Source organism: Chiloscyllium plagiosum, chromosome 18 (genome assembly GCF_004010195.1).
Source record: "Chiloscyllium plagiosum isolate BGI_BamShark_2017 chromosome 18, ASM401019v2, whole genome shotgun sequence".
Lineage (NCBI taxonomy): Eukaryota > Metazoa > Chordata > Chondrichthyes > Orectolobiformes > Hemiscylliidae > Chiloscyllium > Chiloscyllium plagiosum.
Genome location: NC_057727.1, coordinates 16,433,156 through 16,456,244, shown reverse-complemented (window position 1 = coordinate 16,456,244; position 23,089 = coordinate 16,433,156). Strand labels below are relative to the sequence as shown.

At 41.0% G+C, this 23,089-nt stretch overlaps 2 protein-coding genes across 3 annotated transcripts in view; both read left to right on the top strand.

Annotated features, from left to right (window-relative positions):
• plxnb1b (plexin b1b) overlaps positions 1-13,420 on the top strand; it is a 261,149-nt gene extending 247,729 nt beyond the window's left edge. The window contains exons 34-38 of the mRNA XM_043707786.1: positions 4,092-4,239; positions 5,742-5,806; positions 9,256-9,331; positions 9,540-9,614; positions 10,574-13,420. Coding sequence (XP_043563721.1) covers positions 4,092-4,239; positions 5,742-5,806; positions 9,256-9,331; positions 9,540-9,614; positions 10,574-10,678 — 469 coding nt within the window. The 3' untranslated portion in view covers positions 10,679-13,420. The remainder of the gene's footprint in view (positions 1-4,091; positions 4,240-5,741; positions 5,807-9,255; positions 9,332-9,539; positions 9,615-10,573) is intronic.
• A 6,195-nt stretch (positions 13,421-19,615) lies between these two features.
• Positions 19,616-23,089, top strand: part of LOC122559194 (ankyrin repeat and SOCS box protein 13-like) — a 23,893-nt gene continuing 20,419 nt past the window's right edge. Inside the window, exon 1 of one of the 2 annotated variants that reach the window (XM_043708576.1) lies at positions 19,616-19,834. The gene's annotated coding sequence lies outside the window, so the exon portion shown is untranslated. Of the gene's footprint in view, positions 19,886-23,089 lie in introns of both variants that reach the window. The other variant, XM_043708577.1, reaches the window with a different exon arrangement.

Genomic DNA, 23,089 nt, shown 5'->3' with positions numbered 1-23,089 from the left:
GGAAGTGTTGCACCTCCTGCGGTTGCAAGGGAAGGTGTCGGGAGTGGTGGTTGGGTCGGTGGGGGGTGTGGATCTGACAAGGGAGTCGCGGAGGGAGTGGTCTCTACGGAAAGCTGATAGGGGTGGGGAGGGAAATATATCCTTGGTGCTGGGGTCTGTTTGGAGGTGGCGGAAGTGACGGCGGATGATGCGCTGTACATGGAGATTGGTGGGGTGGTAGGTGAGGACCAGTGGGGTTCTGTCCTGGTGGCGGTTGGAGGGGCGGGGCTCAAGGGCGGGGGGGCGGGAAGTGGAGGAGATGCGGTGGAGGGCACCGTCGACCACGTCGGGGGGGCAATTGCGGTCCTTGAAGAAGGAGGCCATCTGTGTTGTACGTATTTTGAACTGGTCCTCCTGGGAGCAGATGCGGCGGAGACGAAGGAATTGGGAGAATGGGATGGCGTTTTTACAGGGGGCAGGATGGGAGGAGGTGTAGTCCAGGTAGATGGGCTAAGCAGCCAGGATTGTCTTTCTACTTTTCCACACTGTTTCTCTTTGGAACAAGCTGTAGCAGCCATTATCATTTCCAGGTTCAGTCCTGATATTCCTGTTTTTGTCACAATTTACAATTTGCCCACCTCTGTTCAATGTAAGTAAGCACTCCCTCAAGCTATTTAAGGCAGGTTTTACTATGTTCTATCTTCCGTTACAAATTAATAAAACATTGGAATTTCTTCCTTCATTTAATAAGTGGTTTCATAACTTGAGATTTTCATATTTCTTATAAACAATGGGCTAGATATTTGATACTGTGATCATTGATGCACTGAATCGAGTTTGCTGTTGTGTGTCTGGACCCTGATGAAGTACTGACATATTTACTGACTCTGCAGTTTTCCAGGAAGTATAAATCTCCAGCTGGGGACCCTCCACAAATATCTTATATACTGACCTCAGATTAGAGAGTTTAGAATTATTATGCTGTTTAATCTCTGGTGTAATTCTGTGAGTAACAGTATAATTCCATGTTCCAGCCCCCAGATGTACATATATTGGGGGAGGCAACAGCCTCTGTTAATCCAGAGACCCAGGTAATATTCTGGATCCCAGGTACAAATCCCACTATGGCAAATGGGGGAATTTGAATTCAATAAAAATGTGGAATTAGGAGACTAAATGATCATGATGACAATTGCCGATTGTTGGAAAAACCCATCTGATTCACTAATGTCCTGTAAGGAAGGAAACTACCATCCTTCCCTGGTCTGGCCTGCATGTGACTCCAGAACCACAACAATGTGGTTGACTCTGAAACACACTCTGGACGATTAGGGATGTCCAGTAAATATAGGCCTAGCCCGTGATGTCTCCATTCCATGAATTAATTAAAAAAAACCTCCAACCCACAATGCATCCCCCCCACAAACAACCTCCATGGCCAATTACATCCACAGCACCTGAACCATCCTAATTCCATTAAACGTGACCTCTCACACCCATCCAACCTGACTGATCAATTGCCTCCTATTCACCCACTCACTGAATCACTCCCCAACCCTCTTTATCATTCACCCCATGCAATCAGTCTCTCACTCATTCATCCACTCCACTGAAAACCTTTGGGACCCTAGCTGAGTGTGGCAAATCACATTATCAAAAGGGGATGTGCCATCTGTGTTGCTTCTCTTTGCCATCCTCTTCCTGTACTGCTCCCCATCGCTGGCACTAGCTGTGGATGGCTGCCCTGAAACATCATTAATGCAACTGTGAATGTAAGTTCCAGTTGGAAAAATGGTCGGAGTGCTGGGGTTTGCAGAGTCAGCGATGATGATCCCAGTTCTCTGACTGGAAAATCGAGAGCCAAGGAGTGTGTACAATCACAAGCCGGTCCTCAGTGCACGTAAATCCACAACGTGACAATGTTGCAGTATTTTAACCTTTTATTGTGCTAAATAATCTGTTGCAAATGAGATGACTGTCTCTAACCAGAGATGTTCCATTGGGATTTCTTTCTGCTCTGCACCAAATGTTAATATTTATCTTGGGCCCATAAGCTTTATCTATAACTGTATTTCACTTTGCTACATATTTATTACAGCCGGTTCTGCTATAACATGGTAGTTCCGTTCCCATGCAATCCCGTGTTACATGAAATTTGCAGAATAGCAGTACCACTTAAACTAATGGGACCCAAATTGCTCTATAACCAATACATCCTTTTAAAGTTCACACTTTAGAAACAGTGTCCCCAATTTGTCATTTGCATTATAGAAAATTTGCATTAACAAAATGCACATTATAGCAGAGCAACCTGTACTCAGTTTCCCTTCACTTTTAATTCTGATAAACGGACAATATGTTTTGTATGTATCCATAGATGCACAAAAATGCCAAGTGGTTAGGTGTCCTTATTTACATGTGATGTACATGCATGCTGGGAGGGGCTATGACATAGCCTACAGATCGAGCTGCTCATTCCACTCACTAGTAATGCAGTACAAGTTGCCTAATTCCAAGATATGTTTCTGTGCCTTGCCTGTTTCATGTGCTAAGCTTTGGGTGGAGGAAGGATAATGGGATCAACAGTAAGATCGAGAAAGTATCTCTCAGACTTTTCACAATGTATCGCAACAAGCCAGCCTTCATGGTGCATTGCCCCAGCAACTGAAACATCTATGATGAAGGTGTTTCCCCACAGTTTCACCATCGTGATGCCAGGAATTGAAATCAGTTATGAGGAAAGGTTTGAGAGACTCTGATTATTTCCATTAATGTGGAGAAAAAATGTGGAGGTATATTAGGGAATTGTATTTGTGAGATATGTTTGGGGGAGTAGGTAGAAAGAAAGAATGTACGTTTATCCAGCTCATTATAACAGTAAGGTACCCCAAATGCTTCACAGTCACTGAATTTTTCAAATGTTATTAAGACTTTTGCAACTTTCAAATTGCACATAACCAGGTCCCCAAAATTGCGCGAGTGTGTTTGTAACAGTGTTGATTAAGGTAAACATTGTGGGGAAACCTGATGGTTGTTCTGGAGTCTGTAGTAAGGTTAATATAAAGTAATATTCTTTTGATTTGATTTGGTTTATTGTTGTTACATGTATCTAGGTACAGTGAAAAGTTTTGTTCTGTATGCAGTACAGGCAGATGATTACCATACAAAGATCATAGGCTGATAGAACAGAGCGAGGAATACAAAGTTACAAGAAACAAGATCAAAATTAGATTTGAAGTTTGGAAGGTCTATTCAGAAGTTTAATAACAGCAGGAAGAAGCTGTTCTTGAATCTGTTGCTCAGTGTGTTTAAGCTTTTGTATCTTCTGCAGGACAGAAGAGGCTGAAAGAGATTATCACTGGGGTGGGTGCAGTCTTTGATGGTGGCTGCCTTTCTGAGGCAGTGGGAAGTGTAGGTGGGGTCATTGGATGGAAAGTTCCCTTGCATGATGGACTGGGCTGTGTTCACAACTCCCTGGAGTTTCTTACGGTCCTGGGAAGAACAGTTGTCGTACCAACTCGTGATGCATCCTGATAGAATGCTTTCTATGGTACATCTATAAAAGTTGGTGAGAGACCTTATGGACATGCTGAATTTCATTAGCTTCCAGAGGAAGGAGAGGTGTTGTTGTACCTTCTTTGGACCATTGCATCCACATGAGTCATTCAGGTCAGATTTGTTGCATGGAGAATGCAATTATTTGGTGGCTGTGGGTCAAGATGGAAAATGACGAAGATTGAGCTGTAACTTTCCAAAGAAAGTCCAGTAAATGCAGTGATTATGAAATCAGGTGACGTTGCAATACTTTAAGATTCTTTAGCGATACATTGTGATCATAAATCATTCTTTTCATGTGTCCCAGTCAGAGACAGTTCTGGAGTATTGTCTGCCAATATAGGCACCTGGCTTGAGAGGGTGAGTGATAGATCAGAGAACATTCCAAAACCGGATCATATTCTAGGATGTAAAAGTCCAAGTTAAGAATCAAGGTGATGAAAACTGAGTCAAAGAACAGCAGAATTATAATCATTAAATTCTGCAAGGAGTGGTATTTAGAGACATGAGTTATCTGAGTTATAAAATTGTGATTTTTCTTTTGTTTTTTATTCCAGTCTGCCTCTTCGTTTCTGGATAAACATTATTAAAAATCCGCACTTCACCTTTGACGTTCAGGTGTCGGATAATGTGGATGCCATGCTCTCAGTCATTGCGCAGACCTTCATGGATTCCTGCACTATAGCAGAACATAAACTAGGCCGGGTAAGTCTGCCCAACGGATATTAAAGAGGAGGAGCTGGGAAGGAAAAGACACCCATTAAAATACCCCGGCAATCACTTTGGCTAACAACAGTAAACAAAATAAAAAGACACCTTTCACAATTCCAGATTTTCCCTCTAGGCATAACTCTTTATTTTTTTTGACAACCCCTTCAGATGCTTTATTCTCCTTAGAGGGAGATGAAGAGTTCTCATTTTCCCTGGGCTTTGTCTTGCAGTGAAGGATGTTGTAACCAGGTGGCTTATTCTTCACATTCCTCATCGAGACTATTAGTTGACAACAAGCTATCTGAGGGGATTTGAGAACCAGAGGACGTTTCTACATCCAATTAAAGAGTGACCACATGAGAGAGAGGTCCTCATTTCTGTTTGAGCCCTATATTTGAGACAATTTTTCAGAACTAATGCTTGAATGATTGCATGTCCTTTTCAAGTTCAGTGGTTAGCACTGCTCTCTCACAGCGCCAGGGTCCCATGTTTGATTCCAGCCTCAGGTAACTGTCTGTGTGGAGTTTGCACATTCTCCGTGTGTCTGCGTGGGTTTCCTCCAGGTGCTTCAGTTTCCTCCCATAGTCCAAAGATATGCAGGTCCGGTGAATTGGCCATGCTAAATTGCCCATAGTGTTAGGTGCACTAGTCAAAGGGAAATGGGTCTGTGTGGGTTACTCTCCAGAGGATAGGTGTGGACTTGTTGGACTGAAGGGCCTGATTCCACACTGTAGGGAATCTAATCTAAGTGAGTTTCTCTACTAGCTTCTTAGTAGTTTGCAGTAGAGGTTCTTGCATTGGCTTGATGTTGTTGCATTCTGGGCTGACACAGTGGCTCAGTGGTTAGCACTGCTCCCTCACAGCGCCAGGGACCCGGGTTTTATTCCAGCCTCGGGCAACTGTCTGTGTGGAATTTGCACATTCTCCCCGTGTCTGCCTGGGTTTCCTCTCACAATCCAAAGATGTGCAGGTCAGGTGGATTGGCCATGCTACATTGTCCATTGTGTGCAGGCTTCGGTGGGTTAGCTATGAGAAATTCAGGGCGACGAGGATTGGGCCTAGAAGAGATGCTCCTCAGAGAGTCGGTGTGGACTCGATGGACCGAATGGCTTGTTTCCACACTTTAGGAACTCTATATTCTTGTTTTGACTCAACTCATGTAATGCATATAGCGCATATAATGGGCTAGGCAGAAGTGAGGACTGCAGATGCTGGAGGTCAGAGTCTAGAGTGTGGTGCTGGAAAGGCACAGCAGGCCAGGCAGAATCTGAGGAGCAGGAGAATCGACATTTCGGGCAAAAGCCTGATTCCTGATCAAGGAACTTTTGCTCCTCGGATGCTGTCTGACCTGCTGTGCTTTTCCAGCACCACACTCTCCACACATAATGAGCTTTCAAAGCATATGCTGAGATTTGACCAGAACAGAAGTTGTTGGTATGATGCTTCCTGTACCTTCAGGTATAAATGATGTGACCCTACTAATTTCTCAATTCTAGGATTCTCCAATTAACAAACTGCTGTATGCCAGGGACATCCCTCGATACAAACAGATGGTGGAGAGGTAAGGATCCTGACGCATCCGTTTTACCCTCATTGCCCCATAAATAACAAAAAAAAAGCCAATTTTTTGGACTAGGATGTTTTGGCAGACATTTTGCTGGTTGAACATTCAGCTTTTGAAGGCATTTCTTTGACACAGTTTCCTTTGACGTTACCCCCTCTAAATACTTTGGCAATGAAGATACCTGAAGAACTTTCAGTGAACAAGAACTAGGCTTCCAAGAACTGGGAGCCCCCTTTATAGAAACAAGGCCTATTTCAGTCACAGTTGAGGAGAATTTCTTTTTTCACAGAAGAACAAGAGTCCATGGATCCCTCTTGCTCAAGAAGTATTAGAAGCAGAGCCTTTGAATATTTTTAAGGCAGATATTCTTGAGAAGCAACGGGGGTGAAAAATGATTGGGGGTAAATTGTGGTGTAACCAGCTCAGCTGGGTCTTATTGAATGATAGCATAGTTTTGAAGGGCTGAGTGGTCTTCTCTTGCTCCTAATTCTGAGGGTTGTTTTCAAGTCTCACCAGTTTGGACTGTAATTAGGGATCAACAGCTTAATAGGAAAGAAATTTCACTCAAAGTTGGTATAGAGTATTCAGAGGGGGCTATTGCACCACAACAGTAAACAACTCTCTAGTTGACTAAATGCACTGCAAGTGCCATGGAAAGGCTGATGGCTTGTATTCTTTCAGAGCAATGGGACCCCTGACAGGAAAGAACATTGAACAAAATCAATAAATAATTTGGTGATACCCCCTGAACTAGTCCCTAAAACTGATCATGGACACTTGGCTGATTGGATGGAGGGTTGGCTGAGTGGCAGAAAGCAAAGGGTGTTTTTTGTCTGGTGGGGTTCCACAGGGATCAGTTTGGGGGCCCTTGTTATCTGTGGGTATATTTAAATAATTTAAACTTCAATGTAGGAGGGTTGGCAATACATTGGATGATATGAAAATTGGTGGGGTGATAAATAGTGAGACAGATACACTTAGATTACAAGAGGGTATTGTTGAAGAAAGTGAGGATTGCAGATGCTGGAGATCAGAATCTAAAAGTGTGATGCTGGAAAAGCACAGCCAGTCAGGTAGCATCTGAGGAGCAGGAGAGTTGGTGTTTCGAGCATAAGCTCTTCCTGATGAAGAGCTTATGTTCGAAATGTCGATTCTCCTGCTCCTCGGATGCTGCCTGACCGCAGGATGTAGATGGACTGACCAGTGGCAGATGGAATTCAATCCTGATGAATGTGGGCTGATGCACTTGGGCCGGACAAATAGTGCAACAGAATACACAGTAAATGGTCAGATCCTGGGAAGCATCAAGAATCAAAGAGAACTTGATGTGCATGTCCACTGGTCGTTTAAGGTAGTGTTGTTAAGGAGGAGTCTGAAAACACTGTGGAGAGTGCGGAGGAGATTTACCAGGATATTGTCAGGGCTGAAGAGTTTGTTATAAAGAGAGTCTAGATAGATTGGGATTGTTTTCCTTGAAGCAGAGGGTATTGAGGGGGGAACGTGATTGCGATGTATAAAATTATGAGAGGCAGAAGTAGATACATGGGAAGGAACTTTTCTCCTTGGTGGAGGGATCAAGAGCCACGTGGCATAGATTTAATGTAAGGGGCAGGAGGTTTAGATGGATGTGAGGAAAACCATTTTCACCTGGAGGTTAGTGGGAATCTGGAACTTACTGCCCATAGGGTTTCTGCCTCTACACCCTTCAGAACATTTCAGAAGTTTTTAAAAGGTGAACTTGTGATGCCAAGGCATACAAGGCCCTGGGCCAAGGGCTGGAAAATGGGATCAGATAGTTAAGCACTTGTTTTGGACTGGCACAGCCAAAGGGGCTTTCTCTGTGCCGCAGATCTCTCTGATTTGATTGCTTGAAAATATTTTCACTGGATTGGAGGACTTGGAATCGTAACTTTTGTAATTAAAGAAAAATACACTGAAGACTGCTGGAAATCTGAAATTAGAACAGCAAACACTGGCCATACTCAGCATGTCCTGACAGCGGCCTAGGAGGGAGAAGCAATTACGGCCTGAACTTTGATAAAAGATCACAGACCTAAAGCTTTGACACTTTTTTTCTCTGCCTCATAGATGAAGCTAGAACCTGCTGAGTATCTCCAATGTTTTGAGTTTTACCGTATAACCACCAAGGAGTATGCAAATGCCAACATTAGGTTAATGTAATAAGTAAATGCTCTCCTTATACAATGTACAACCGGCTTGGATGTCATTCATCTTGACTTTATTAAAATATAACTGTTTGCTAAATAAAATACCTGCTTTCCTAATTGTTTTCAAACGGTAAGCTTTATAAGGCATAGTCTAGTATCCTGACAAACCTTTTAGGTTTAGACAGTGCTGTCTGAACTTAGATTTCTCATTCAGAAACATTATTCACAAAATTCCGGAGGCTATGGGTCAACTTGGGACAAGTGTTACACAGGGCAGGATGATGTTCTACTTATCTGCCCTTGCTTTCCATGTGACAAGATCCCAATAGCAATGAGAATGCATACTGATTGCAGCTGCACCCTCTCCCTCACCCCCATCCCACAGCAACCTGGGAATTGTCAGGAAGACATTGCCTGCCATTTCCACCTCCTTTGTCCTCTGTGTAAGTGACATCTGAAGAAATGCCAGTTTGAAATGCTGGCTGCAGTAGAACCCATGCTGTTTATTTCATAACAATGATAAATCCCTTCACACTGAATTTAGGAAAGTCAGCAGGTAACTTGTGCACCATTCATTTGGAACCTTATCATTGAGCTACATGATAAGAAGGAATTGCAAGAACTGAAACTTGCCATGACAGCATCGGCTACCCAAGGAAAGAGACCTAGAATTTTTGTAAACTTTCAACGGCATTGTCTGGGATAACTTTCAATACAGAACTCTCAATCCTTCAGGGCTTTGCAGACTAATTATTTCTCCAGCCTGGATTCTATTCTTAAAATACAAGTTTCCACCTTCTGCCACTCCGAATAATGACCCTTTATTCCCAATCTCTGCTGTCTTTCTTGAAACCGGCTAGAAATCCATTCTGCCCTTTGTTGCATGACTTCACACACTCTTTGGCCTTATTCATTAGCATGAGGTGCTGTTCATGCATCATTATTGTTAACTATAGCTTGCAAGAGCTCAGTAGTTACCTTTTTGCATCAAGTATGTGGAAGAGATGGAGGTTTTCTGGAAATTGTGGGCAAAAACATAAATCTGAAATGAAGATACAAATGCTGGAAACCTGCAGCAGGCAAGATGATAAGTATTTGCAAAAAGGATGAAAAAACATTTTGGGTATAGAGTTTTGAAAAATATCCCGTTGGAGTCTATCTGCATGAAACATGAAGTTGCTTTTGTTCAGAAACTTATGTACTCGCTGTTGATTTCTACAACTTCGGTATTTGGCATGTTATCAGCTACAATTGACTGGACTCTGCTGTTTCTGACAGGTACTATGCAGACATTCGACAGACAATCTCAGCTAGTGACCAGGAAATGAACTCTGCTTTAGCTGAGCTGTCCAGGGTAAGTGTTTAGAAGTAGAATGGGATGGTTAATGAACCTGGACATTTGGAAAGAGCTGCAATAAGCATTCATCAGTTCACCCAGATTTAAAAACTGACTGATGTGCAGCATCTTTACACACTGATTCGGGAAGTAGCTGATTTTTATTTTTGAGAAACTGGAGCCCCAGATGTCCTCCTTTTATAGCCAGTGTTCTTCTGTCTTACAGAATTACTCCAGCGACATGAACTCCCTTGTGGCTCTTCATGAACTCTATAAATACATCAACAAGTACTATGACCAGGTACGGAGACCAGGCATGTAGGTACAGGCAAGGGACTGTGCCAAGACTCGGATCAGGGATGTTTGCTTTCAATGTTTTCCAAGCATTGAATTTAAGTCACTTTCCTTTGTGATTACATCTAGGGGTTTACAATTCTATTTAAGCAGCACAACCCCCAGCTAGTCTTCCCTGAATTGTGTCTTTCAGTAAATCGGGTCATATCCCATGTCTGAATTGACTAAACTGAGAGTGTCTTTGCAAATACATGGAATCCCACAATGAAAATTATCTAGTTGGCCAGAGGGCTGAATGAGAGAATCTATTCATTAATTTTTGATACACAATCAATTGGCTTGGAAAAATGATGAGGATGGTTAAGATATAAAAGAGGCTCATGACATCTGTAGTGCTGTTTGACATGCCATATTCTAGAAAGGAAAATAATAGAGTCGTGGCAGCTTGAGGTGGTGTTAAAGTGGACAGTCTGAGAGAGTCTGTGGATGAAAAGCGAGAACTGATTGGACATGGTTAGCATGTTTCTTAATCTGAGCTTGTTGATCTACATGGGCTGTAGATTACTGACTTCTGAAGATTGTGTGTGCAAACTTGGTTTAGTCTGCCAGACTAAATCTGGATGTGTACAGTCAGGGCAGGTCCATGTTTGTCAGCTTGGAAAAACTACCCAGGTGGAGTCTGAATGACATGTGTGTTTACTATCTGAGCAACGATCAGCAAAGGCTCAAATATCTATTGCAAAGTTTGATGCATTTGAATTCCAAAACATGGTGTGCAAATGAACTGTGGTTATCAGGGGCTTGACAGAATAACTGTCCATATGGATTAAGTTGATTTTCCAATGTGTGTATCTATATTGGGTAGGGAAAAGGGACTGAATTTCCTGCATAATCCTGACAACGTTGGGCTACCTAAGTTTCTACCTGACACCTGAATATCTGTTTTCACTTCTTGTCTATCTTTAGATCATTACAGCACTAGAAGAGGATCCAACAGCACAGAAGATGCAGCTTGGTTATCGGTTACAGCAGATTGCTGCATCTGTGGAAAACAAGGTCACAGACTTGTGACAGGAGGAACTTCTGAGAATGATCTGAAGGAAGAGTTGAGGCATCTTTGCATTGATGCAAACAGAGGAGCAATGAGACACTATGATCAGTGAACAGAGCTTGTTGAATGCAGGAGTGCCTTACGGAAACATGCTTCCTCTATTACTTCAGCTATGGGAATGAAGGAAAGCAAACTCCTGTGATGCATCAGATTTTGCAAAACAATGAAAAGAGCCTCTTTACCCACTTCTAGGCCATTTCCACTTGCTTCAAGCTCTCTTTTGGGAGTGTTCATATTGTAGACTATTAAACAACTTAGAAAACATCACAGAACATGAAAAGTTTAAAGAGTCAGCATATCAATGGACAAATGATGTTAATATTTTTTCCACAAGAGAGATTTAATTTTTTTTAAACTAATCCTATAAGAGAGGTTTTACTGTCCTACGTTGGAAGCTGCAAAGTGAGATTGGGAAATGGCACAGATATTGAGACGTTGAAGAGTCTATACACTAAATGGATTGAATTAATTAGGTGCTTGGTTTCAATAAATGTAGGATGGACAACAGCAAGCACTATACACAGGAAATTGACTGTTAAAGGTCCAGTCAAGCACTGCGCTCCTGAACAGAAGACCAAGTTCAAACAGGTCCTGTTATTGGTAGGTTTCGAGAGTATGCAGAAGTAAGATTGTCATCTGCCACTCGGTGAGTTTGAAAAGCCCTGGGAGGGAATTAAGCCATTTGGAGGTGAATGTTTGGAACTATGTCACCGCCTCAAAGCACGTTAACATCATTGCATAACTGGTTTAAATGTTCATGTCTGTCAGATATACCAGTATCTTTCAACAGACTATTCCACTTCCTTAAATTCTGGCAGTGACCTGTCCATATATTGCTCAATACCGTCTAGTCCTTAGAATACCTTGTGGTGGTGTTCTCTTCACCTTGATAGGAAAGGAGATTCTTATTTTATTTGATATCTCATTTTACATCACTGCTAATTGTCCACTCCAGAATATTAAATGTTTGGCCATTGTTTTGTGTCCAGCCATTGATGAAAAGCTGCAAAAACCCTCTGTGGATAGAGCCAAGTGGTTCCAACAAGTCAGGCCACTCAGCTAAGACTGGTACAAATCAATCCCAGTAGCAAATAGCCTGGGATTATTGAGCAGCCTCATTTCTTTTTGGTTAAAAGTTATTTCCAAAGGACCAATTAATATCAGAAACATTTCTTCAAACTTCTTGACCTGCAAAGGTAGATGGAAGAACAATCGTTCTTAAATTGTCAGTTTATTCATAGTATCCCATTATACTGCTGTTACCCTTTTGATTATGTGCAACTCTTTAATGTCCTTTCTGACCCATTGTAGAGGCCCAGGAGCCTGTTTTATTTTTGTTGAAGGAGGGAGTAACTTTAATATCCACCATATGAAGTGACTGATGTCACTTGAACTACGTGACCATCAGAAGTAAGGTCCTGCAGATCCTGGACCACTTGGAATGACTTTTAAAAATATTTTAATTTAAAAGAAGTTGTGATACCTTTTGAGGTTCAAACATCCAACAGACAGAATTGAGTAATGGGTAGGAAATACGAAGGATCTACTGGTCTTACTGATGGGTGGCATATGTTTAGTTTGTGGGACTTGGGATGAAATGCTGTTTTAAATATTGACTTACCCCATAACAATAGTAACCTGTTTCGAAGTAAGCTTCATTATCATTTTAATTTATTATAAAGTCTGAAATAGTATGCTTGCACATCCGGTATTGTAACAGCAGTGTTATCCCCCTCGAGGGAAATAAAACCTTCTAGAGTGAGGTCCACTACGTGAAGATGATGGTCTCAAAGCAGAGTATCAGATGTTTTCGAACATCATTCCCTTGAAAAGAAGGATCATGATTGTTCTTCCATATTGGGGTGTGTGCAGTAACATCCTTTTACGGTACAGCCTGAGACAGGATTTCAATTTTGATCTTGGAATTCAGAATTGTATTTAATTCTAATCTTTTTATATCATCTCAATTCACATACATATAGATGATGTTCAGTGCAAATGTCTGATCCACAATAAAACTTTATACAGATTTTTGTCACGACTGCTTAGAAATGTCTCTTATGTCATTGGACCCATGTCATTAAGATGCAGCTGCACACCTCAATATGGCAGCAGTGGTGTTTGTTTGCCTGAAAAATATGTATTCAATGGGAAATCTAGCTGATAATTACAGATTTCTCTGCTGCATTATTTTTTATCAGATAAATGCGGAGGCAGCAAGTTCACTTTGTTAAAACATTTTAAAAAGCGTGAATAGGTCCACTCTTAGAATACCCGGAATAATACATTCCATCCCACGTGTTTGGAATGTAAAAGTAAAGGGCTTTGATGTCAGCCCAAACAACATTTTGTGATTATTACAGGGCAATATGATAATGCACAAGCTGATTACCAATAGTCACTTTTCCCCAGAAAGTCTTTCTTGAACATGAAGCAATGATGACACCAGAGGTGTTTTAAGTGAAATTTCAGCAATCTAATGATTGTATTTGTGACTATGCCACTGAAAGATTTTTTTTTAAAAGAAAAGCTCACTTTCAAAACATTTATATAAGCCCTTTTTATTTTTAAACAATAATGTATTTATTTAATTAGCAGGCAAAGCCTGATTAAATGAGGACACTGATAGTTTTTGTTCTTTTGTTCTGTGAAGTTCTTGATTTCTTTCTGATCATGAACCAGCACTTAGGTGTCTTCCACAGCCCAAGTTATTCACATGTTAAGGGATCCATGACACCAACAATTTGGACTTAAACACAGCAACAAATATTGTGGATCTCCATACATTAACTCAGTCAACAACGTGGGAAATGTTCCCAGAGAGCTAAAATATTCTTTGAAGTTATAACTCAACACTTTATGTGAAAGTGATTTATACCATTTACCTGCGTGGTGGAGAATGCAAATTCCCATGCAACTTTAAAAATTTCAAACAAAATTACAAGTTTGTTTTTTTAAATATTTGGACAATTTGTAAATAGATACCCATCAGGAGATCCAATTTTCACATTTCTGCTGCCAAGTTGATCAATTACTGGGTTTATTTTTCAATTTCGAATCAAGAAATTGACATAGCTCTCAACTTTATGTAGAGATTAGAGGAGCTCATCTTTGTAGTGCACTCTCTTTAAGAGCATTGATGTCACAGTGCAGATCAGAAATATCAGTACAAACATTAGGATATCTTAACACCATAAAGGTGGATACCACATGCATTGATTGGGCCTTAAGCAAACCTATGCCTCCATCAGCACTTTGCCTGCTGTATATCTCTCTTGATTATAGTGGTGAGAAGGATCATCTTATAATGATGAGGTTTGGGTTTGGTTGGAGCGAGAGGAAGGTTATGACTCGCTTGGAAACCAGTAGGAGAACAATTGAAATCAATAAACATGTATAAAAATAAAGTCCATTTGTGATCTAAATTTCCTAGTCACAACATTGCTGTGATGATCTTAATTTATTCAGGGAGGTTCTTAATGTGCGACTGAGCATGCTAGAGTTGTGTTGCCTCAACATTTTTACTCATCAAAGGGCTTGTCTTTGCGAAATGTATGGAAACCTGGCATGTTCATTAGAGTCTGTTGTAATTTAGATGACCAGATCTTTATGTACACCAGTCATTATCAGCGTATTCATTGGAGCAATGCAGCTAAAAATGTATGTCAATGGGAGAAAAAATTACTTTCAAACAAACTTTGGAAAAAAACCGTATTGCCCTAACTTTTCTTTTTCACCAGAGAGCCATAATGACTGTTTTTATTCAATTTTATTTCATTGCTGTTTAAACACACAATTCTCATCTTTCTTAGCACTTCATTCTTGAGACAAGACTTGTTGATAGGAACTCCATTATCTAATCTAGAGATAGGTCAAGGAAATGGAAAAACAGCCTTACTGGATTTCCACTTTACCTTTTTCTCCTTCTCTGCTTCAGCTAGAGTATTGCATTCACTTCTGGGATCCACACTTTAGACAGGGTGTGAAGGTGTTAGGCTGCAGGAAAACTTCACCAGAATGGTTCCAGGGATGAGGAATTTCAGTTGAAGATAAAATAAGTTAGAACCGTTTTCCTTTGTGTTGTTGGGGGAACAGGGAGAGAAAAGAAAGTTTGAGAGGAGATTTGATAGAGGTATTCAAAATCATGAGTCTGGACAGAGTGGGAGAAACTGTTCCCATTCAAGGGGATCAAGAATGAAAGGGCAAAGGATTAAAGTAATTGGTACAAGAGGCAAAAGCAATGAGACAAAATCTATTTTCGTGCAGAGAGGCTTAAGGTCTTGGGTTTAATGGAGGCAGGTTCAATTGAAGCGTTCAGAAGAAAACTGCACTATCTGAAAAGGAAGAATATGCAGGATTACAGGTTTCTGGAAGACAGAGGAAAGGGACTAAGTGAATTCATCCTCGACTAATTCTCATTCAGAGTGCCAGTGCAGGGGCGATGGGGTGAATGGCCTCCTTCTGCGTTGTAACAATTCTGTGATTCTCCTTTATTCTGTTTCCTGGTTGACGAGAAACATGTAAGCAAACTCATTCCACTGTTTCATGTTATAACATTTTAGAGCAGAAATACCTTGCATCATTTTTCTTTCATCGATGTGGCAAGATGATTGTGTTTAATATGCTACCATACATCTGGTAACTCAGAGGCAATTTAATTATCTGCACTGCTGTCTTGTTTACAAAAAAAAACGTTAGTTAACTGCTGTTCTATAATAACTATTGGCATTTTTGTTAAAGTTAAATAGCTGAACAAATGCTTCCCAAACATTTTCCTCACTGTGACCCCATTTTCAGGTTTGAAAGTTGTTCTGACCCTATGATTAGAACTAAGTGTGTAGTTTGGGGGGGGGTGTTGGAAGACTTGTGGCAGTAGGAGCTGGCAGTTCAACTATTACTGCCTCTGCTTGTAACCCAACTCCCTCTTTGAGGACTCCTTGTCTAAATTATTGGTCGTCTTATTAGAATTTGTAAACGTTGTATCTTTTCAACTCCATTTTAAAGCTTTTTTATTAGATTGGATTCCCTGCAGTATGGAAACAGGCCCTTCGGCCCAACAAGTCCACACTGACCCTCCGAAGAGTAACCCACCCAGACCCATTCCCCTACCCTATATCTGCCCCTGACTAATGCATCTAACTCTATGGGCAATTTAGCATGGTCAAGTCACGTGAACTACACATCTTTGGACTGTGGGAGGAAACCGGAGCACGTGGAGGAAACGCACGCAGATATGAGGAAAATATGCAAACTCCACATTGACAGTTGCCTGAGGCAGGAATCGAACCTGGATCCCTGGCGCTGTGAGGCAGCAGTGCTAACCACTGAGCCACCGTGCCACCCCTAATGTTTTTAATTTCTATGGCTCTGTTTTTTAAACAGACCTCGGATTAAGAAACAATAGGATGACACTTGCAGATTAAGCTCAAATTCTTTATAAATTTGCAATAACTGAATACTATGATTGAGATGGAAAAATCTAGAATTTCAATTAACATCCAACGCTCCTATCTTTAAAATTGATCTCCGTTTTCTTCCCTCTCTATGTGCCCAAACTTTTTGCATTACTTCATAATGTTTGATATGACCAAGGACATTTTATTCACTGAGGGGGAGGGTGGGGTGGGTGCAGTTTTCAGAGTTACCTTTTCTGGTGATATGTATGCATAAATTTAACAATGAAATCTTATGGGAAAAACAAAGCCTGCCTATGGAGCAAATACATACTTTGTAGTGCTCCCTCAGCTAATCTAAACCATTACAAATCTCTGAGCCATTCCGTTTGTTCTGTGCATGATTTGATAATGATAAATGGTTCCAACTAAGTTACCAGTGGTAGGAACTGTTAGAACTTCTTAGGAAGAAATGTGAGTAAACTTGGGTTGGCAGTTTCTGCCTTGGTGTTTTGTAACACCTTAACAGAATGGTAAGAACGAGAAATTTTCTTTCTCTTTAATTAGAGTGAAAACAGATCTAAATTTTGAATTTAAGTGCAGAAGTTCAAATATTTTCTGCATGCTTCCCCATATTTGGAGGATAACCAGTTGCAAAGAGCTTGTGAATAAAATTAAAATGTTATTCACCAAAATCTTAGTATTAAAACAAATTGTTTTAACTTGGAGCAAATATACTCCATGACATGTGGGATCAGTTGGCTGCGGAGGCAAGCACTGAGGAAGCAGGTATGGCTGTTCATTCCTGATGAAGGGCTTTTTCCCAAAACATCAATTTTCCTGCTCCTCGGATGCTGCCTGACCTGCTGTGCTTTTCCAACACCACTCCAATCTTGACTCTGATCTCCAGCATCTGCAGTCCTCACTTTTGCATACTCCATTATATAGTGACTTTAGTTGGTTTGGAACTTATAATACTTTCTAACCCTGTTGGCTCAATGATTTTGATCAGTGAACTTTTCTCCAGCATTCCTTTTGATTGAATTGCTGTACTGTAACAGATGGGATACTGTTCTAAACACCAATGCAGGATAACCATTTTTGTGGAATATCCCTGAATATCACATTTATATTGGCACTTTTTTTTAAAAGAGAATGAAGACATGTCTAGTTGTATTCTCAAGCTATTCAGTGAACCTAAATGTTTCTTCTGTACCTATTTGTACTCTCTGCAATATGCCAGTGGAATGGCATGAAACCTCCTGAACCCCTCTCATGAGTAAGTTTATTAATGGATGACTGACTTTTCAGGGTAGTATTTCTGAAGAGGCCAAATAACCAAACAATACATGAAATATATGCCAAGAAAGTATTTGCATTTGTGTAGTGTTTTTCATGTCAAAAGACCATCCCAACCAATCAAGAGTCAATGAAGTACCTTTGACATGCTGCGACTGTTGTAGTGTTGTCTAACATATGTTTTGTGACCAGTATTCATCAGTTTGGAACGTAGTAAACTGTATGATTGTTACATTTTGATGCTTGGGAAATGGGGTGGAATATGGGGTCTTCACATCAGGGTTGGTAGGAGTCTTTTCTAAAAAAAACTTTTCCGTAAAACAGCATGGTGGAAAGGAGCGCCTTGTTCAGGCTATGGAAGATCAACAGTAGGATCTGTATCTGTGATCATTGTATGCAGGAGTTAAGGCTCGTTGGTCAGAGTTCTGGTAGACTTGGAGTAAGATCTGTTCCCGTGATTATAGTATGGGATTTGGAACCTGCAGATTACAACCAGGTACCTTAGTAAGATCTGTGTTTATGAACATCACGTGGACATTAGATCCTTTGGGACAGAGTAGTGTGATCTCATTTTGATCATTCTCCCCACCCTGAAAATAAATCTCTGCACATTTTGTTTGACTTCCTCACTAGTGCAGTATCTGCACTAATAATTTTCTGGTATTTGCATCTGTCTATTACCACTTGATCTCTACTGGAAATCTTGGTTCGCACTGACATGCAGTTGTATATAGTAACAATTATGTATTTATATACTGAAGGAAATTAAAATGAAATGTTTTACCATCTAGTGTAAAATAATGTGTAGAGCTGGCTCTGCAGTGAGCACAGAAAGACTGTTAATTTTTAGTAAATCACCAATGTAATTTCTGTAAATAACCAGATTGACTAGCTTCTTACCTTAATCTGTTTATTAAAGAAAGCATACAAATTGCAGGTAATAAAATATTTTAAAACTGCACATGCATCATATTTTCATTTTGTCCATTTTTGTGAGCATTATTTATTTCCACCCCACAGTCAGCAACATTCCCAGATAAAGCTCCTCACATCTTAGAGCAAATGATTTTCTAAAATGTATATTTTGTACATAATGAGAATGGGCTGTTTCAAATATGGGTAATGTTTTAATGCCGGTGACTGCTTTGAGCAGAACTCACCAGCATGTTCTGTCTTCCATATTAAAACTAGAACACAAATTTAGGAAGTTGGGTATCTATTTTTTTCCTGGTATTGTCTAAACACACAGTTCTAAAATTATTTGCAGTATTGTTATCTGTGGTTAACGTTATGACTCATTGAGAGTAATAGGAAGAGACAAATAGGTCTGACCACGTAAGGGACTAAAAAGAGAAGTGCAAGTTTATTCTAAAAACATAAGATTGCAGATGCTCAAAATCTTCAAAAGAAAACAGTGCTAGAAATACTCAGTACTTCAGGCAGTCTTTGTGGACAGAAGCAGAGTTAAAGATTCAAGTCAAATATAACATGGCAAATGGAAATCCTGTTGAAAAGATCAGCAGAACTAATTTTTCCTTATTTTGTTGGATGTGGGCTTCACCAGCAAACAAACATTTGTTCCCCAAATCTAATTGCTGTTGATCTGAATTGCTTGTTCAGCCAGTTGAGTTGTATACATTGCTGTGAGTCGAGACTCCTACCAGGTAAGGAAAGCAGGTTTTCCTCCTGAAAGGATGTTAATGAGTCTGATGGATTTTAATGTCAATTGACAATGTTTACATTGGAAGCATTACTGATTTTAATTACAAATTTAGGAATTGAATTTAAACTTTTTAATGCAAACTTTCCAATGGAGTATTTGGGGTACTAAACAGATATGTAGGATCTTCGGCTGAATTTTGTTTTGTTGTTTAAAATCAACCTGTCCAGACTTATGATGCTTGAACCCAGGCTTTCTGCCTCAGAGGTAGGAACACTACCACTGTGCCACAAAATCCCTTGATGCTTTGTTGCCTCTTTTTTTACATTAGGGCAATTGCAATTTGGAACAACCATAAGGTGATTAAGAAAACAAAGATTGAGATACATTGAAGATAAATGGTTTCTATATAAATGAAGAAACGAATTACAGAGTATCGTTGTGGAACAAGGTTTTGCAATCTGAAGAGGGATGGGACTGAGTTTGTGGCTCTCGAGAACGCGCATACACACAGGGTGCTGGGCCGGAGCGCGCACGTTTTTGCTGGGTGCGAGGGGGTGCCAGTAGAAAGAGATGCCAGCATTCAGCACCACGGACAGCGCTCAGGTTAACAGGCCCGAGAATCGATAGCCGGGGCTACAGAGGATTTTAACCGAGAGCTTGGAGCTCTGAGGCTGAGATAACCTATTGGAAGACCTGTTCGCTCCCACTGGAAGCGGCGGAGGAACTAACCGGGCCCGGGGTTTGAATGCAGTAATTCGTGGGTATGTGCAATGCAGGATGGTTCATGCGAAATCTTGCAGCCCCTCTTGCTGGTACGAATCTGGCCTCTTCCTCTCCATCACTGTGGTGGGGGGAAATTGCTCCACAAAATGCCGAGGCTTTTTTAAACCCATTATTAATGTAGTCTAACGTAGGCATTAGCAAAATCAACAGAGAGTCAATGTGGTTTTGCAAAAGGGAGATTACATTTGTCAAATTTTACTTAGAGTTTTTTGTTTGAAGCTGTTACCATCAGGTAAATAGAGGGAAATCATGAAATAGTGTACACTTGGATTTCCAAAAGAGTAGAGTACCACAAAAATACGTTGATCCACACGGTAAGGGCTCAATGAATCAGAGTAATATGTTGCATGAATGGACGATGGGTTAAAGTACAGATAAATAAGGCTTTTTATTGAAATTGGAATGCTTTAACTTGCAGAATACTATTAAGATCAGGCCTGGGGCCTCAGGTATCTACAGTCTTAGACAAAGAGGTAGAGTGACATATCTAAGTTTACTCTGCTGATGGAAAGCTGGGTGGGATGCAAGCTGTGAAGAGGACAAAAAGAAGCTGCAAAGCAATATAGACAGATTGAGTGGTTAGGCACCAAAGTGGCAGGTATAGTAATAATGTGGGACAGTATGAGATTTGGATGACAAAGAATCTTGGGTACATTGTACAAGGAGCTCAAAGTTAGTTAGCAGGTACTGGAGACAATTAGGAGGGTGACTAGCATGTTGACCTTCAATACAAGAAGAATGTGAACTGAGAATAAAGAAGCTTTCATGCAATTGGCTTTGGTGAGAGCACACACAGAACACAGTGTTGAATTGTGGTCTCCATTTTTAAGTAATGATATACTTGTGTTTGTTGTGCTACAGTGAAAATTCATTGAATTAATTCCTGAGCGGACAGGGCGGTCCTGTGATGTGGGAGTGAGTAAATCAGGCCTATATTTTTCAGAATTAGATGAAGGAGAAATTATCTCAATTAAATCATACAGTCATAGAGATGTACAGCATGGAAACAGACCCTTCAATCCAACACATCCATGCCGACAAGATATCCCAACCCAATCTAGTCCCACCTGCCAGCACCTGGCCCATATGCCTCCAAACCCTTCCTATTCATATACCCATCCAAATTCCTCTTAAATGTTGCAATTGTACCAGCCTCCACCACTTCCTTTGGCAGCTCATTCCATACACATACCACGCTCTGTGTGAAAAAGTTGCTCCTTAGGTCTCTTTTATATCTTTCCCCTCTCACCCTAAACCTATGCCCTCTAGTTCTGGACTCCCCAACCTCAGGGAAAAGACTTTGCCTAGTTACCCTATCCACGCCTCTCATAATTTTGTAAACCTCTATAAGGTCACCCCTCAGCCTCCGATGCTCCAGGGAAAACAGCCCCAGCCTGTTCAGCCTCTCCCTATAGCTCAAATCCTCCAACCCTGGCAACATCCTTGTAAATCTTTTCTGAATCCTTTCAAGTTTCACAACATCTTTCCGATAGTTAGGAGACCAGAATTGCACATAATATTCCAACAGTGGTCTAACCAACGTCCAGTACAGCTGCAACATGACCTCCCAACTCCTGTACTCAATACTCTGACTAATAAAAGAAAGCATACCAAACACCTTCTTCACTATCCTGTCTACCTGCGACTCCACTTTCAAGGAGCTATGAACCTGCACTCCAAGGTCTCTTTGTTCAGCAACACTCCCTAGGACCTTACCACTAAGTGTATAAGTCCTGCTCAGATTTGCTTTTCCAAAATGCAGCACCTCACATTTATCTGAATTAAACTCCATCTTCCACTTCTTCAGCCCATTGGCTCATCTGGTCAAGATCCCGTTGTAATCTGAGGTAACTGCAGCGTCTTCACAGGGCAAGCATCGAGACATTGTTTCCCCTGACTGGGGAATCTAGACCACAAGGTCTCAATCTCAGCAAAAGAAGTTGATCATTTAAGATTAAAATTAGAAAATTCTTCACTCAGAGATTGAGAATCTTTGAAGTTTTGTACTCCAGAGGTTTGGGAATACTCCATTGTTAAATATATTTAAGGTTGAAATGGACAGATGTTTGATCTCTCAGGGAAACAAAGGGTAAAGGGATTGGGCAAGGAATTGGAATTGAGGCAAAAATCAGTCTGTGATATGTTAGACGATGGAAAATGCTCAGTGGGCCACATGACGATTCCTGCTCTATTTCTTGTATTTATTGACTGAATGTGCAAATGCACCAAATAAAATAGCAAATAATATTAGTGATGTGGGTCCTGAGCTTTTGTATGGCAGGATTGAAGGTGTAGATGTCTCCCCACTTTCTGACCCTCTCCCTCCTTTTCAGATACGTCACTGGAAGCTCAGACAATGCATACTAGTTTCCAAACTCCTTACAAGTTACAGGAGATGTAAACTCATAGGTTAACCTATTGTTTCAACTGAGATAAATTATTTATTAGAATTAAATTACTTGTACAAAACAAAATAGACAACCTGCAAAAGAGCTGTCAATGGCTAAAGCATGGCTTCAGTCATTTTGGTTACTGCTGGGGGGATGACCTACCAGAGGAAAGCCATGGTGGTCAGTTCTCTGGCACTGAGCCTGACACTGTGGCCCAGAAGGGAAGGGGGCAGAATAGAAAAGCGCTAGTGGTAGGAGACTCGATTGTTAGGAGAATTGACAGGAGATTTTGTGGTCAGGATCAGGATTCCCGGAAGGTATGTTGCCTCCCTGGTGCCAGGGTCCGGGACGTCTCTGATCGGGTGTGTAAGATTCTGAAAGGGGAGGGCAAATAGCCAGAAATCATGTTACATATTGGCACCAATGATATAGCCAGGAAAAGGATTGAGGATATAAAAAGTGATTTCAGGGAGTTAGGGTGGAAGCTGCAGAGCAGGACGAACAGAGTAGTGTTCTCGGGTTTACTACTGGTGCCACGAGATAGCAAGGCGAGGAACAGGGAGCTGGTGCAGCTTAACATGTGGCTGCGCAGCTGGTGTAGGAGGGAGGGCTTCAGATACGTAGATAATTGGATGCCTTCTGGGGAAGGTGGGACCTGTACATGAAGAACAGTTTGCACCTGAACTGGAAGAGGACCAATGTCCTGCGTGGAAGGTTTGCCCGAGTGGTTCAGGAGGGTTTAAACTAGTATGGCAGGGGGGTGGGAACCTGAGCTATATACCGGTGGTGAGAGTTGATGCAGATGAGGCAATAGCAAGAGGTAGCGCAGCCAGTGGGAAGGAA